We start from the raw sequence: 15913 nt of genomic DNA, 5'->3' as shown, positions 1-15913 counted from the left end.
CAGGAGAGTAGAGACCTGGAGAAAGCCAGAGATCCATCCACAGCAGTATTTATTATCCTGATATAAGATGAAAACAATTTAGCTCATCTGGGACATTTTAAAAAGAAAAATAAATATCCTTTAAATATGCTTTCCCTGGACATTCAGGGTATTTCATGATAGCCAGCAAAGGGGAAAAAACATCAGTTCCAAATGTGATGGCCCAGAGATGTACAGTGAGGAAAGCTGAGCTTCCCCAAGCCCAGATCTGCCATCCCTTATGCTCGGCGTAACTTGCAGAAATACATAGGCCCAAAGTTGGCTGTGAGGTGAGGAAGAACGAGCTCCCCCAGTCGGCAACCTGAGAAGAAACAAAATGTGTCCTGGAAGAGAATCCTGAAGTGGCTCAGGTCCTCAACGTGAACAGTGATGTTGAACTGGGTTTCTGCAATGTCTATGGCTCTCTCGACCACGTGTTCATTCTGCAGCTGAGAGAGGGAGCACGTGGAGTACACCACCTCTCCTTCTGGCTTGGCAGCAAGGATCCCAGCCCTACGGACAGAATGGAACAAACATACCATCAGGGGAGGAAGAGGAAAGTATGGGATTACAGCACTGTAATAAGGAAGCCAGCAAATAACCCATATGGGGTGGGGAGAGCTCTTGATTAGGCATGTGTAAGTAAGAAGAGGTTTCAGTGCTAATACATACAGCAACAAAACAGTTTCAAGCTCACTCACATCAGCAGCTGTAACTGCATCATTGGCAACATCTGACGCTCCTTGGTTCTCATTTTGTGGAAGATGTTGTTCTCCTCCTCCATGACGGAGTGCCTGTCTGTTGTGCAGGGCACATCCACAAGGACCTGCAGCAGCACAGATTCTACATCAGCTCTGGGCATTGGTCTGTCTCAGAAATCCTCCAGATTCACCTCACACAATACTTCCATCACACCAGGCAGACAAATGCAGCCCTCTGCACCTTGCCTAGCTTATGCCACCAGATAAAAGTACAACTCAGGATACCCAGATCCTGGAGGAAGGGTACAGCCAAAGGAAATATTACTGTATATCTGGCTTAGTCTTAGCTCTTGTTCAGCATATCAGGCTATGCAAAACTATACAATTACACTGTTGGGTAAGCTGCTGTCTTCCTCTGAAACAGGAAGAAACTAAACTAGATGTGAGGTGCTGGCATAGGCTATCCAGAGAGCTGTGTGTGCCCCATCCCTGGAGGTGCCCCAGGTCAGATGGGGCCCTGGGCAGCCTGAGCTGGTGGGGGCAACCAGCCCACAGCAGGGACTGGAACTGGGTGGACTTTAAGGTCCCTTTCAAAACAACAATTCTATGATTTCTTTCACTGGTTTCCAATCACTCACCTTATGAAAAGTTCCACCTTGCAGCTCTCCCCAGTCTCTTCCATCGTGTGATGTAATGCTCACAGTCTCCCTGATTTCTTTGGGAACATAGCTTTTGAGAATGTGGTACAACCTCTTTGTTCGGGAAATGGAGACATCATTGGCTGCCAGATGCCCTGAGGTGAGAGATGGGAAACAGCATGCTGAGAAATTCACTCTGGAAAAAAAAAAAACAACACACCAACTCCTATAAGCAGAAAAGATGAACAGAGAGGCATCATCATGTACCCTGCACTCTCTCCATCTCAGCTTTGCTAACAGAATGGCTGAAAAACAAGTCCTCCACTTACCACAAGCCCCAGTCTGCAGCAGAGCCAATGTCTTGCCACCTGGAGCTGCACAGAGGTCCAGGACGAGGTCATCTGGCTGCACATTGAGGGCCAAAACGGGCAGGAGAGATGCTGCATCCATGAGATAGTAGCTGAGGATCCCAAGAGAGTCTGGCCTGGAAACCACCATTTTGCATATAGAAAGCAAGGGAAAAAAATACAATTGGAAACTAAGATGAGCATGGCCAAAAGGAGCTGGTGCTAACAGCCTGACACTGGTGCAGCAGAAACGCTAAGTCACAGCTTGAAGCAGTGATGGAGCACCTGGTGGGAAGGCAGGGCCAACCCAGGGGAGTGACCAGAAGGGGTGGAGCCAGGATCCAGCCCTTCCCAGACCTCATTTAAGGGCTGGCAGTGGAGGTGAGAGTATCTCTCTGGAGAACATCTAAAGGTAAGAAGTTTTTCTTCCTTTGTTTCTGTATCCATAGCTGCTGCATTTGGGCCTGTTCTCATTTGCTGTAGCCTAGGACTGTACCACCCCACTACTATTGCTGTGCTTTCTATCACATTATAGATTACAGCATTACAACTGGCAATGTTGGTTTGTAGCAGGAACAGTTATAGAAACACAGACTCATGGAATCGTAGCATGGGTAAGTTGGAAGGGACCTTATGGGTGGATCAGTCAGCTCCAACCTCTGCCATAGGCTGGGTGCCCCCCCACCAGCTCTCATTGCCTAGGGCCCCATCCACCCCAGCCTTGAGCACCTCCAGATATGGGGCAGTCAGTAAAGCATTACCCTGACTGGGGTAATACCAGCACCATTAATGTCAACTAGAATGGTGGGGTTTTTTTGTTTGTTTGTTTTGCCAAACGTGCCTGCACTAGGGATGAAGGAAGCAGGAGAACCATCTCACCATGCAGGATGGAAGCGTGAGATGTCGCCCCTGGGGAAGGTGTAGCACTTGATGTTGGAGCTGACAGAGGCATGAAGCAGCGGTGACGTCTGTGCTGGCACCATCATCCCATCTCCACCAGACCCCTCCAGGGAAGTTTTCCTCCTCTCCACTTCTACACTCTCATTCTCCTGCCAACACCGCGCCCTTCTGGCAGCTTCAGAAACAAAATCGGTGGCGCTGAGCAGCTCCAACCGCTGGGCAATCAGGTCGGCAGAGGCGAAGTTGTTGAGCAGGGCTCCGTATTTCTGCTCGCACAGCATTGCGGAGCGCACGGCCGGCCAGCGCTCCTGCAGCTGCAGGCTGTAAGTGGTGTCAAAGTGGTGCAGTGCCAGGCGTGTGGCTGGGATGCGCGGGGAGGTGGTGGCCTTTGGAAAGAGACATCCAAGGGGTGAAGGGGCTGGGAGCCCAAAACCCGGAGCATTTAGGAGAGGAAAGGCAGGAGGGCTCAGGGAGAAGCGTATGGGGTGTAACCTGGGATAAAAGGGGTGAGGGGTGCAGGAGGGTGCAATGAGAGCTGCCATGGGTGTAATGGGGAGAGGGAAAAGGGTGCAGAAGTAACAGAGCTGGGGGGGGTAAAGAGGATGAGATGGAGACAGAAGTAACAGAGCTGGGGGGGTAAAGAGGGACAGAAAAAGGAGGTGTGATGGGAGAGGCACAGCGAGAACGGATCGGAGGGAAGAAAACAAGCGCGGAGCTCCCCCCCGTTCTCACCCACTTCTTCTTGTAGAGGTACCGCCGAGGCACCGGGCTCAGCCCCAGCACAGGACCCCTCCGCAACAGCATCGCCGCACCGCCGCTCCGTGCCGCCATGGCTGCGCTCAGCAGCGCCTTCCGGGGCGGGACCGGAGCTCCCAGCCCTCCCTCGGGTCCGAGGCTGCCGAGGGAACGTGGTAACCGGAGCCGGCCTGATGTGGACCTTACAGCTATACGAATAGAGCTGTTTCGAGCCGTTAATGATTGAGCTTGAAGACCCCCAGCAAAAGGATTGCATTGCTGCTACTGCTGCACTAATAGCAGCCGCATTTAAATGTGCCGTTTTGCTTGGTGAAAGAGCTGAGGAAGTATTTGATGCCCAAGGAAACAGCCCTGTAGTGTTCCTGGTGTTAAACCTCCTGCCCTGAAGCAGAATGGCAGAGCCTGAACTGATAGGTTGCTCTTTATGATCCCTAGGGCTCCTCCTGTCTCTGGATGTTCTGTGATTTGAGAATTCAACCTCACTGCACCACAGCCCCAGGTCAGCAGAAAGGGCTGGTGCTTACAGTGTTACTACAGCAGCAGTGCCCCAGAGCACCACTCAGACACCATTCAGACTCATGTGGCGCCACCACTGTGCCCACCTGCAGCCCCATGGACAGTTGCTCTGGGCCACAACAACAACAGTCTCCTCCAACTTCTGCTAGCAATAGGGGCAGCTGAATGCTTTCCCCTGAAACCACATTAAACAGGAATGGCATCACCTCATGGCTCACAGGGCTGAAGTGTGTTATAGGAATCATATTGCCTCCTAGAAAATGGTCGCCCCTTCCTCTGGGGTAGCACTGTGTCTGGAAAGACCAATTTATTCACAACTCACTGAATGAACAGCATTAGTCGTAAGTTCAGTGGTGTCTGCTGCTCTAACAGATGAGTTCTTATCAGTGGGATGGCACCAGCCTCTGCTCATCAAGGGTGCACAGGAAGGACATTACTACAAGGGAGAAAAAGTCTCTTCTAGATACAAGCAGGTGGGGTGAGGTCTGAGCCTCACTACTTTCATCATAACTCCATACGAGTACAAATGAGCGCTACAGGAACTATGAAAGAAACTGAGGGCATTTCCACAGGAACTTTAAATGTTTAATATGGAAAATTACAGAACATTCACATGTTTTTTGTGTAGCTGCACATCTTCAATGAAAACAGACACAGTGACATTCTGGTGCTCGGTCACTGCCAAGAAGCCACTTTGTACTTCACATTGGCAATAAACAGGCAGAAGCAGTACTGTGCAACCGACAAGGCTCTTCTGATGGACCGTGGAAGCAGATGAACAGTCATTCCTGCATTCACTTCAGCTTACTGAAGAGTTTGTGGGCAACCTGGAAAGGAGACAAAGTGCTCAGTAACTGACAGTTCTCCAAGTACAAAAGGGCTGGGAACCATCACAGCTTTACCACCAGGCTCTTGGCTCTCCAGGTCACCAATGCACATGGCCCTATCTGCACTCCTCATTTTTTTGCAACAAGTTAATTCAAGCAGACTAACTAGATTTCTTACAAAGCTTTCAAGCTTGAAAAGGTAAGTCATAGAATCATTAAGGTTGGAAAAGACCTCTAAGATCACCCAGTCCAACCTCAACCCACCCCACCATGCCCACTGACCACATCCCTCAGTGCCACATCTGCAGAGTCCTGGAACACCTCCAGGGACAGTGACTTCACCATATCCCTGGGCAGCTGTGCCAGTGCATCACAGCTCCTTCTGTGAATAAGTTTTTCCAGATACCCAACCTGCACTCCCCTGGCACAACTTAAGGCTGTTATCTCTTATCCTATCACAGTTATCTGGGAGAAGACGCTGACCCCCACCTCCCTTCAGGGAGAAAAGCATTAAGCCCACAGCTCTTAAGTGCTCCTTCTGCCACGACTCAGCAGCAACCCATTCTCACACCCGGACTGCCTTTATGCTCAGGAGCTCAGCCGAAGGTCTTTCAGCTCCCAGAACTGTTGAGATGTGCCACGCAGCAGCGCTGCACTTACGCAGTGGTCCCGAGCATGCAGAAAGTCGAAGAGCTCCTCCGTGCACTGCTCCTCCGTGTGGGACCGAGAGGACACCCTCGCATCGCACAGCTCCAGGCGCTCCCGGGCCTTCACGCACTTCTCCGTCTGCTCGCAGTGCTCCCTGATCGTGGTGAGGGGGTCCTGCGGGCACGCCATAAGCGCAGAGAGCCCGAAGGGCGGCGATTTACCTCAGATTTCATCGTCTTGAGCCCGGATGGCAGCCAGGGCCCGCAGCCCGAGCCCGCCGCGTGCTCCCCGGCCCTCGCACCCCGCTCCCCGACTCACCACCAGCTCCTCCTCCTCTTCCTCCTGCGGACAAAGCGAAGCACAGCCGTTACCGCCCGCCCTGACACCAGACCTCGTTCCGGCCCACAGCGGCTCCCCGCGCTCTGCCCCGCCCGGCTCCGCTCACCTCGGGCTCCCCGGCGTGAACAACGGTGTCTCGCAGCCCCATGGCGGCACGAGAGGACTAACCAGGGTCACCCGCCGGAAGTGCCACTCTCCGCTCCGGAAGCGGAAGTGAGCCAAAAACGCTCCCTGACCTTTTCCCGCCTTTAGCGCTTCCCCTCCCAACATGGCCTCACCCCTGACCTCCTCAACATGGCTGCCGGTTCTCTGTTTTTTTCCCACCCCCTCAGAAATCACAACGCTGTAGCTGGGCGTATTTCGCCCTCACTGCAGCGCTCTGTCTGCTGGCCCACCGTCGGTACGCCGGCCTGCCCGGCCCTAGCGTGAGAAAGGGGAATCCCTTCGCTACCTTCTCAAGATGGCCGCCCGCTCTTCCTCCCCGACCGTCCCCACAATGGCGGTGGAAGCAGGGAGGCGTGGCTCGCCCCTCCCAAGATGGCGGCGCCGAGAGATGCGATGTCGGCGGAGGGGCCGCGCAGCCTGCAGGCGCTGAGCGCGGCGGCCGTGAGCCGCAGCATGGCGGCCCTGGAGCCCGACGTCTGGGGTAAGGCGCGGGGCGGCGGCGGCGCGGGGCGCTGGGAGCGGGACCTGGACCTGCCCGCACGCTGCCGCCGTCTCCTTCTCGCTCTCCGCAGCGCTGCCCGGACACCTCCTGCGGGGGCTCCTGCCGCTGCTCTCCGTGTTCCGTCTGGAGCGAGCCGAGGCTGCCGCGCGGAGAGCAGGTAAGAGGGGAGGGGGACGGGGCGGCGGGCCTGGGGGGTTCTCTTAACCCTGGAGGGATGCAGCCCCAAACCTGGAGGGAGGTAACTCCAAATCTAGAGGGGTCACAGTCCCCCAAACCCGGAGGGGAGGGATGCACCCCAAACTGAAGGGACCCCAACTCAATTGGAGAGAAGCCCAACCAGAGGGATGCTCCAGGCAGGAGCACGAGGCGTTCATTTGATTCACCTCAAGCCTTTACCTCATCGCACTCTGAGGGATGAATTTAGAAGATATTCCTCGTCCCAGTCTGACCCTGCATGCCCCCTACTTCTATTGCCTGCCTGTGTCTGTGGGAGCGCTGAGTAGGGCTTCCAGCTGGGGAAGAAGGGCTGAGAGCACCTGGTTTCATTTTTCAGGGCTGTCCACGCAGCCCATCTGGCGCAAGCTGTGGGACGACGTGATGAAAACCAGGCCCCCCAACTCAGAGGTGAGAAAACTGCGTTGACACCCAGGTTCTGGTTTTACTCAAGCATGCCACATCTGCTGAGCACTGCTGGCACTTGTAAGTGTTTGTAGAGCTTGGGACCAAGGCACGGCTCTTGTGTAAGAATAATTATGGGAAATAAGCGTCTGTTGTGAGAAATGAACTGTACACAGCCTTGCTATCACTTGCAGTAAGTGTGCTGAAAGAATAAACTCTGTCTTTACAGAGGCAGTTTTTAGGGGAACAGAAGGTAGAAACAGTATCTTGTATCATGGTTAAAAACACACGTGCAGAAACTGTGCCGATGTGTTAGAAAACACAGAAGAGAGGGAATTTTGAAAGAATTATTTTACATGTGAAAACAAAAGAAGCTTCACCAATTCAGTATCACAGAAGAATGGTCACTAAATTACCCATGGCCTCTTGGGAAGAAAATTCCTGATGGTGTGTTCTTTACTTGGCAGAAATGTGATTTAGCTTTGGTTTCCAACTACTGATTATGTATAAATTAGGCCAGAGCGGGATGAAAAGATAACAGTGGGAGCAGCACTGTATTTTGAATAAATACTCAGAGGAAGGATGTTGAGAATTAGGAAGCTAGCTATGCTAGCTGTAGCTTCATTGGATACTGTGTATACCTTTGTAATAATTTGATTCAAAGAGAGTGAGAAAGATGGTGGCTGACTTTTGGCCCTGTTGAGTAGTTTTTATCCTGGTTGACTCTAAGGTGATTTAATTGCAGAATATACCCTGCTGGAGGAAGAAGTTCTTTGAAACATTCTTCTCAAATGTTCTTCACGGTGTCTTGGATGTTTCTTCTGACTGGCGTCTCAATGACCATCATTTCTCACCGCTGCTCCACAGCTCACCTCATGTTAGCCAGCTCACTCTGTGCAACATGCTGCAGGGCGCGGTGGAGCTCGCTGCAGAGCACAACCAAAAAGTTCTTGAGAACCTGGCTGGCTCATTGCGGATCCTGAAGTTCCAGCACCTCCTCTCCTCTGACCACTCCATCAGGCGTTCACTGGTTTTACTCCTTCACTGGCTGATTCACCATGGCTCTGTTAGCCACGTGTCCATGTGTGCCTGGCCCGTGCCTGACACAGTTCTTCTTGTTCTCATTTTGAGCATGAGTGCTGGGTTTTGGCGGTCAGGAAATGCTCTTACATATCACAGCAGCCCGTGTGGCCTTTGCAGAGAGGAGGGCGATGCTCAAAGCCAGAAGTCAACACCAGAGCAACCTGAGAAGGGCTGCTGCAGTGAGAGGGAGTGGAGTGATGGTGAGCACCAGAAGGAATCCCCTAGAGCTCTAGAGAAGGCTGATATGCAAGCAGAGGTGAATGGACCAGTGGCTGGCACTGGCCAGAACACTGCCCTCTCTGGACTGAATTGTTGTTCTTTGGAGAACCAAGCATGTGAGGAGGCAAACATCAAGGTGTGCTGTGACCACACGAGCAGACAAGGAGGGTCTTCTTGCTTCTCAGAACAGCTGTCCCATCGCTCTGTTCTTCGAAAGTCACGCAGACGGATCAAATCTGCAGTAGGGAAGAAACGCCGCTGCCTCAGACGAAGCAGGGGACTTTGTGCTGACCTGGATGACCTGTATGATTTTGTTTTTACTGTTGCTAGAGAGGACAGCTCAGTGTCAATTGACCAAAACACCATAACAGAGGGAGAAAACGCTGATAACTGGACTAGTTCCTCCACAGGATCTCCGTGCTGCAGCCACGCTGGCTGTAAAAGAAGAGGAGGATCTACTGGGATCTTTTCTCTAAAAGCTGCTCATCGCTTCCGAAGTGTGTCCACGCTGGAACTGTTCTCCATTCCTTTGACTGGTGACACGTGTCGGACTCTGAGTAACCTGCTAAGTTCCTGGGTGTCTTTAGAAAATCTGGTTCTGTCTTACAATGGTTAGTGGTGTGAAGACGATGTTTTCTTTCAGCTGTGATATGGTCTTACTGATTTATTTTTTTACTGAAACAAGCGTTGTAAGAGTATTGATTCCTGATCTTGAGAATGGCATTGGCAGAGATGTTCAAAGAGAGTGAGGACTTGCTCGAGTGCTAGAAGACAGTCAGGAATATGAGAGGAATCTTTATGTCTTGAAATGGTACTGAGATGAAAACATGCAGCTGCAAAAGCACAGCACATCATGGGTGGAGAAAGGAGATGTAATGGAAGCTCAGTAGGATCACAAGGACAGATGGGGTGGCCCAGAGACAGAATGGGTGGCAAACCAAACTCTGGTCAGATACTGGCTCCTCCTTCTTTGTGGGGAGCTGTGGCAGAGCCTGAGCCTGCAGGTTTTTCCAGGAATGTTCAAAGGAATCTGCTGAGCATTTTTCCACATGGATGCACAAACCCATTTGGGTGAGTGACAGGATGAATGACTGATAATGGACAGTGGTGATATGCAGAGAATGAAGCATAGGAAGCTCTGTGGGTACTGAACTGGGGAAAATAGGCCTGTGATAATTTTGTATGTCTGTTGGTCTGGACACAAATGTGTCACTTACTGGTTTTGTATCTTTTAGTGCTGATCTTTGCAAAAGACCAAAGCAAAACACTTAAAAGTCAAACGCTAACTGCATAATTCTGTATCCTCAAAGATATTATGGTCCATTTTTGCAATATGGATTTCTCCCTTTATTCGTGACTCAATGAAAGGCTCCTGCATTAATTTTTACTAGCAGAAGGAAAAAGAATTACAGAATGGCCTGGGTTGAAAAGGACTATGATGATCAGCTAGTTTCAACCCCCCTGAATATGCTCAGTTTTGGTCTTGCACCCTTTCTGCCTGGGAGAGACAATACAGTGAGAAACAGGGATGTGCTATAGCCATGTGGGACATACACAGACTGACAAAAGTCCAGGTAAAACATAATTCTTTTTATTCTGACCAGTCTGATTTCTGAGTAACTCTGGAATAGGGCATTATACAGTTGCAAAGAATTTCTTTGGCAGTGCCAGGTCCCAGGAGAACTGGATGTTTGCATGCTGCTCTGCGTTTCAGCAAATGTTTGTACAAAGACAAATGCTAGCAAGAGAGAATGGGCCTCACCTATCTGAAAACAGCCTACAGCCTTGTGCTGAAAGACTGTCCAGAGAGGGAGAAGGAAAGAACTAGATCTCCATCTCGTGTGTATAGCTGATCCTGTAACTTAAGCATGTATGGATAGAGTACCTAGGAGGAACTTGTGAATTCAGTCTTTGACTCCATTGCTTGGCACTGGGCTGAAAGTTCCACTGTTGGTATAGCTCCAGCTACGTGTGCACTGGTGTCTGTACAGACACGTCTAACTCCATTTTCTACAAATGCTGTTCCAGGCCTGGGTGCTAACATCTTCTGCATCCTCTCTGGGCTCCGGGCCCTCTCCCAACACTCGGACTGCTGCCTCCGTGTGCTGCGTGTGAGTGATGTCTTTTCCCACATGCCCTGCATGGAGCTTGTTCGCTGCATCCTGAGTGTCTTTCCCCGGCTCCACACACTCTCAGTCAGCTTTGACCTTAAAAACCAACTGGAGGGAAACAGGCCAGAGGGGAATCCAAGCTGCAGTGATACAGAAATCCCAGGTAGGAAACTGGTTCTGAGCAATGAATGGGATGTGGCACGTAAATGAGCTGAACTCTGCATTGTCACAGTGACATGTAATTAAGTGATTACAGCCTCCCCTTTCTGACTGAGATGGTGACACACTGTCATTCCCAGTCTATGATGTGCTCTTGTGGAGCCTGAGTCTTTGATAAAGCATCTTGCTGCTGCATGCCAACCTGTTACAGCACAGCTTTGTACAAGGCTGGGACTAAACTGCTAGCCATGACTGTCCATGCAGCCCACAGGGAATGTACCCACCAGGTCTTTAAATTCTTTAGGAGTGTCTGCTCTTCCTACCAACCTAGATGATAGAAGGGCACACAGATTTTTGGTTGCTCCGGGACCTAACTATGCTGAAGACAGGTACTCCAGACCAATATCTTTCATTGTTTGTTTTTTCTTTCCTTGTCTTAGAGTGCTGCCTGGAGCAGCTGGAGATCCGATTCCCCAGGGAGCCTCTGCACACTGCATTCCTGCTGCCAGTGCTTAAGGCATCAAAGTCCCTTCAGCAGTTGTCCCTTGACAGTGCCACACTGCCTTCGTCTCTGGAGCTTGGGTTCCTTTTGCAGGCACTCAAAGGTATTCTGCTAATGTGTAGGTAGTGTCACTGTGATACATGGAATAACTACCTTGCTGCAATCTCCCATCCCTGGAGCATCACTGCTTGTTTGTCAATTAGCTTGGACTCTGCCAGGGCCTGATTTAGTTAGCCCTCGCTGGCAGTTCTGCTGTGCCCAGCTGTAGTTTGGCAGTGTTTCCACTGCACAAGCTGCTGGGGCACATCTGCCAGCAGTCTTTAGTTGCTCAGGTACCTGAGCCTCCTACAACGAAACTCTAAGCTCTTTCACATCCATGTTCTTTTAGTTTGGAACAAGCTTGGGTGAGTGTTCTTTCAGTGCAGAAATCCTTGGAATTACCTGAGAAAAGAAAATGGGTGCCAGCCATCCCAGTTTTTCTGTTGAACATGTGGATGATCCTGCACAACAGGATGGGTTTCTTTTTAATTATCCACAATCCAGCAGTTTATCCACAGTACAGTTTCTGGGTGTTAGCTGTTAGTTACATCAGTTTTTGTTGTTGTTGTTGTTGTTTTTTATTTATCCTAAGACCAGACAGTACTTTATCTGAGAACTTGTTTTGCTTTTAGAGTGTAATCCAAACTTGAAGAAGCTGAGCTTTCACGATGTGAACCTGGCTGATCACCAGAAAGAAGTTCTGCTTTTGCTTCAGGATCCCATGCTACAAGGTACAGCAAACTCCCGGGCACCGGTGCCTGGAAAGGTGCTGCAGCTGACTGTGTTTGACTGACACTTAGGAGGTGGTATTTGGATGTGCAATGTTAACTAAAAAGTCAGGTGTCTCAGGGATAGATCTGTAGATGCTGGAAGAGTGGGAAAGTCTGACTCTCTGTGCTAGCAGGGCAAAGAAGATCAGATGCAAAGTTGGCACATGTTTTAGGGGAGAGTCCATCAACTTGGCTATAAAACAAAGATTTTTAACCTGCAGAGCAGATCAGCTTTTAACTGGGTCAGCTGGCAAAGTCACCTCCCTGGTGTGAGGATTGCCATCTTTATACTGATGGAACAGCAGTGCTTTCATACATGGTCTGCTGCCAGGGAAGCTTTGTTCTTGCAAATAGATTAAAGTCTGGAGCTGTCCGTAGGATGTAATTGTGGAATAATTAAGCACAAAGGGAGTACTAACATGTACTGACAATCCATTTCTTCCATAGAAATAACGTTCTCTTTCTGCCGGCTATTTGAAAGCTGCACTGCTGAGTTTTTGTCAGAAATAATCAATACAGTAAAGAGAAATTCATCTTTGAAGAGCCTCAAACTGCCTGGGAATCGCCTTGGTGCGTACCATAGATGTCAGCCTTGACTTTAGACCAGCTTTGCAGGGGGTAGCTTCAAAGTTGTAGTTAGTACCATTGCTAGCCCATGATCTTAGTGTTTAACTTAACATATTGCATGAACAGCATCAATTTTGTCACTTAGTTCACCAAGCGAGGGGGGGCTGAGGTAACTTTTTTGCAGGAAGAATTTCAGTTGCATTCAACAATGTACAAAGCACCCAGGTGCTGCACGAGCGTTACAGTTGCTTATCTCTGTGGCAAAAGCAGGTATCAGCATGACTCCAGATGCAACTGAACAGTGAGTGATCTGCTTCAGATGCTTTAACAGGAACAGACCCAGCAGCAGATGCATCACCAGATGCACTGCTTCTCATCCAGAGGCACAGATTTTTGCTTCAGTTGGGGTATTTTGTGCTTCAGAAGCTTTAAAAATTCTTAGTGGCCACTGAAAGGACAGGACCTACTAAAGGAAGAGTTTGTGTCAAAGCTGTGGAACTGAATTTACAGAAGTAATTGGTTTTTTTTTTGGATTATAGGCCAAGTAGAAGTGTCTGAGAAAAGCATTTCAAGTGTTTTCTGATCTTTTAATGAAACAAAAGGGATCACCTGAAATGCATTTTTATTATTGAGATTTGTGTTTAAACCTTGGCATCTGTCCATTTTTAAAACAAAGCTGCATTTTGACTCTTAAAACAAACAAAATCAGGGTTTTTTTTAGTGAAATGTTAGCAAATATTTCCACCACCTCAGTGTTAAGAGGGCTAAATCTCTTTAAGGATAAACTGAAGATGAGTCCTTTATGCTGGGCATGCATGCTTTCAGCCTCCCTTCTCCATTAATATCTCAGCCCCTTGACCATTCAAATATTTAAGATAGATGCAAGCTAGGAACTAACAGCTGTATTTCTCTCCTCTTAGGGAATCACAGGCTGGTTGCCCTGGCAGATATTTTCTCTGAAGATTCCTCCTCTTCTCTTTGCCAACTGGATGTCAGGTATTCTTTTGCTCTAAACACACTGAATTTGTTTCAGGATGTCCAGAGCTCAGCTAGGCTCAGAACAGCAATAAAAGCCTGAACAGATTTTTTCTTTGCTTAAGAGAACCCATGCACAAGAAAAGCTTAGAGGATGCTGCAGTGAGCACTTAAAAACCTCAGGGAACTCCAGTGACTAAGGCCAAGCCATGCTCCCTGAGGTGTTGCACTGTCACATTTATAAATGAATCAAAGTTCCATCTTAAAAGCAGCTTTCATTTTCTGCTCCCCTGGGAGGGGCTACTGCACACCCTCCTTGCTCTTAAGGTTAGAATTAATGTATCTACCTACACTTATTCATAGCCATCAGCATGAACAGCTCTGTTCCCACTGCTCCAGCACAGAGAGAGCACTGTCAGATCCTGTGAATGCTTCTGTATTCCTTTCATCTTCTTTGACAGCAGGACAAGGGGAAATGGTTTTAAGCTGAGGGAAGGGAGATATAGGTTGGATGTCAGGGGGAAATTCTTTACGGAGAGAGTGGTGAGGTACTGGAACAGGCTGCCCAGGGAGGTTGTGGATGCCCCGTCCCTGGAGGTGTTCAAAGCCAGATTGGATGGGGCCCTGGGCAGTCTGGTCTAGCATTAGGTGGAATGGTGGTGGCCCTGCATGTGGCAGGGGGGTTGGAGATTCATGATCCTTGAGGTCCCTTCCAACCCTGGCAATTCTGTGATTCTGTGATTCTGTGGTTTTCAACCTGAACTACTGCTGGTTTTTTTTTTTGTTTTTTTGTTTTTTTGAGCCTGAATGGCCATAAACACAGGCAGTAACTTTCACAAAGCAGGTGGAGGGTGGCATGTCTGCAATACTAACTGTTTTACTTGATTTTAATGCCATTTACATTACATTTACATCCTAAAGGTTCAGCTTATTGGGAGTACACAGGCATGAGAATCTAACCATAGCCATCCTTTCAGCAGTCTGGCATCTTGAAATTGTCATCTCCACTTGGCTATTATGTGCTCTTCACAGGATGAAATCTTGTGAAACTTTCTATTTATGCATCTATGCAAGAGAAATGATCTTTTAATCTAGAAACATGGGGATCTGACATCTCCTCTCCACACTTTGTAAGAGAGAAATGATCCCTTACTGCTGAGGGCTGCAGTGGGAACTGTGGACTGGGTTAAGCCCCTTTGGTCTAGTCAGCTGCTATGAGACTGACGGGGAATGACAGAAGCTTGAGTCCAACAGGATTTTAAGGTCATAATGAGGACTACTCCAGTCATGCATTAGGAGGCCAGGAGAGTAAGTTTCATGGTTTCCTCCCACAGTTAAAAAGTTTTTAAAAACTTCCAGCCCTTAATATTGTTGTGTTTCAGGAGGTTTTTTTTTCCCCCAGTTTAAATTAATGGTTCGTTCACGCTTTGTATTGCTGAGGGAAGTTGGCATTGAAACATCCTCACATAGACAACTATTAGATGGAACAGTAACTGCTCAAATTATAGCCTAGACTCTTAGTGACTTTTTTTGTTCTCCTTTTTCTGGGCAGCTCAAATTGCATCAAACCTGATGGGCTCCTGGAATTCACAAAGAAGCTGGAAGGCTACATCCAGCAGAGAGGGGGAAAGATTCAATTCACCCACTTACGGCTCTTTCAAAATTGGCTGGATCAGGATGCTGAAACAGCTCAAGAAGCACTTCGGCGTCTCAGAGCAGTGTGCAGTGTGGTCAATGACTCATGGGACTCTTCTCAGGCCTTTGCTGACTACATCAGTGTCATGTAAAGGACACAGGGCAAGAGAATGCTGATCAGCTTGAACTGAAACACTTCAGTCCACAGCCACTAAAACTTATCTCAGCACATATGGCGGTTTTCTTCTCCTGGTTCAAGCAGGGAACAGTTCTTGTCACTTTTCTGTTCCTCTGAAGAGGTACACAGTAAAGTGATATAGGTGACCATTTGGGTATTTCCAGTTAAGCTCTTATCTTCTCCATTTAACTGGGACAGATACACTAAATAAGCTTCTGTGATATCCTGCAGACCTCTGGACTGGGGTTTTTGTACGGATTTCGTGTTGTACCCAATATCATATCCATAAATATCTCCACCTCTAGAGACACTTAAAAGCTGTCTGAATATGGACCCTGACCAGCACACCTAGGTGATGCAGCTACTGAGCACTGGGGTTGAAGAGGATGACATCCAGAGGTCCCTTTCAACCTCAGCCATTCTGTTAGTCTGTGATCCTTTAAATAAGAACTTCTCCCTCCACTTACAATGAGTAGGGAAAAAAAAACTTAAAGCTCCCCACTTCAACCTTTTGTTTACCATATAAAAAAAGTTGCATACAAATACTCTGCTGTTTCTTAGCAATCATTTATCAAGGTATCTGGAAAAATGACTGGTCTTGCCCCTATCCACTGTCTGCATCTTTTTTTCAGAGGCTTTGAATAGTTGTTTTTTTTTTGTAACATTTTTATAATAAAAACAGAATTAAGACTCATAACGT

General features: G+C 48.7%; 3 protein-coding genes and 1 long non-coding RNA gene across 6 annotated transcripts; 2 read left to right on the top strand and 2 right to left on the bottom strand.

Moving 5' to 3' along the window:
• Positions 1-64: 64 nt before the first annotated feature.
• On the bottom strand, positions 65-3972 carry NSUN4 (NOP2/Sun RNA methyltransferase 4). 3 transcript variants are annotated; one of them, XM_090146623.1, is made up of 6 exons: positions 3337-3972; positions 2584-2779; positions 1687-1841; positions 1358-1512; positions 720-844; positions 65-531 (listed from the first exon to the last, which is right to left on the bottom strand). In XM_090146623.1, the coding sequence occupies exons 1-6, from the start codon at positions 3614-3616 to the stop codon at positions 258-260; spliced, it is 1185 nt and encodes a 394-aa protein (XP_090002749.1). In that variant the 5' UTR covers positions 3617-3972; the 3' UTR covers positions 65-257. The 3 variants fall into 3 exon arrangements, with proteins under 3 accessions (XP_090002749.1, XP_090002748.1, XP_031457688.2); XM_090146622.1 differs by having other exon boundaries at positions 2584-2990; positions 3341-3972; XM_031601828.2 differs by having other exon boundaries at positions 69-531; positions 2584-2990; positions 3337-3614.
• LOC149916878 (uncharacterized) lies at positions 2090-2644 on the top strand. The gene is made up of 3 exons (XR_016469299.1): positions 2090-2116; positions 2240-2318; positions 2555-2644. It is a non-coding gene; the product is annotated as an uncharacterized LOC149916878 (long non-coding RNA).
• Positions 3973-4436: 464 nt separating the features above from the next.
• On the bottom strand, positions 4437-5929 carry UQCRH (ubiquinol-cytochrome c reductase hinge protein). Its single transcript, XM_031601839.2, has 4 exons — positions 5797-5929; positions 5670-5693; positions 5364-5525; positions 4437-4703 (listed from the first exon to the last, which is right to left on the bottom strand). Exons 1-4 carry the CDS (start codon positions 5836-5838, stop codon positions 4671-4673), a joined length of 261 nt encoding a protein of 86 aa, XP_031457699.1. The 5' UTR covers positions 5839-5929; the 3' UTR covers positions 4437-4670.
• Positions 5930-15910, top strand: LRRC41 (leucine rich repeat containing 41). Its single transcript, XM_031601795.2, has 10 exons — positions 5930-6336; positions 6428-6514; positions 6911-6981; positions 7721-8888; positions 10306-10551; positions 10988-11152; positions 11721-11819; positions 12306-12428; positions 13346-13421; positions 14953-15910. The coding sequence occupies exons 1-10, from the start codon at positions 6228-6230 to the stop codon at positions 15185-15187; spliced, it is 2379 nt and encodes a 792-aa protein (XP_031457655.2). The 5' UTR covers positions 5930-6227; the 3' UTR covers positions 15188-15910.
• The last annotated feature ends 3 nt before the right edge of the window (positions 15911-15913 follow it).

The sequence above is a fragment of the Phasianus colchicus genome, chromosome 9 (genome assembly GCF_987193195.1).
Source record: "Phasianus colchicus chromosome 9, bPhaCol1.hap1.1, whole genome shotgun sequence".
NCBI classification, from domain to species: Eukaryota; Metazoa; Chordata; class Aves; order Galliformes; family Phasianidae; genus Phasianus; species Phasianus colchicus.
The sequence above is the reverse complement of the archived record's forward strand: the minus strand, read 5'-3'. Positions and strand labels throughout refer to the sequence as shown.

Excerpts from the sequence above, each read along its gene's own strand:
- NSUN4 (XM_090146622.1), bottom strand. The coding sequence starts at position 3,616 with ATGCAATCCTTTTGCTGGGGGTCTTCAAGCTCAATCATTAACGGCTCG. Across the intron at positions 845-1,357 it reads AAGGTGGAACTTTTCATAAG|GTCCTTGTGGATGTGCCCTG; the intron begins GTGAGTGATTGG and ends GTGCTGCTGCAG. Across the intron at positions 532-719 it reads ATGCAGTTACAGCTGCTGAT|GGCTGGGATCCTTGCTGCCA; the intron begins GTGAGTGAGCTT and ends TTCTGTCCGTAG.
- UQCRH (XM_031601839.2), bottom strand. The coding sequence starts at position 5,838 with ATGGGGCTGCGAGACACCGTTGTTCACGCCGGGGAGCCCGAG. Across the intron at positions 5,526-5,669 it reads AAGAGGAGGAGGAGCTGGTG|GACCCCCTCACCACGATCAG; the intron begins GTGAGTCGGGGA and ends GCGTGCCCGCAG. Across the intron at positions 4,704-5,363 it reads TGCATGCTCGGGACCACTGC|GTTGCCCACAAACTCTTCAG; the intron begins GTAAGTGCAGCG and ends TCTCCTTTCCAG.
- LRRC41 (XM_031601795.2), top strand. The coding sequence starts at position 6,228 with ATGGCGGCGCCGAGAGATGCGATGTCGGCGGAGGGGCCGCGCAGCCTG. Across the intron at positions 6,515-6,910 it reads GGCTGCCGCGCGGAGAGCAG|GGCTGTCCACGCAGCCCATC; the intron begins GTAAGAGGGGAG and ends TTCATTTTTCAG. Across the intron at positions 11,153-11,720 it reads CCTTTTGCAGGCACTCAAAG|AGTGTAATCCAAACTTGAAG; the intron begins GTATTCTGCTAA and ends TTTTGCTTTTAG.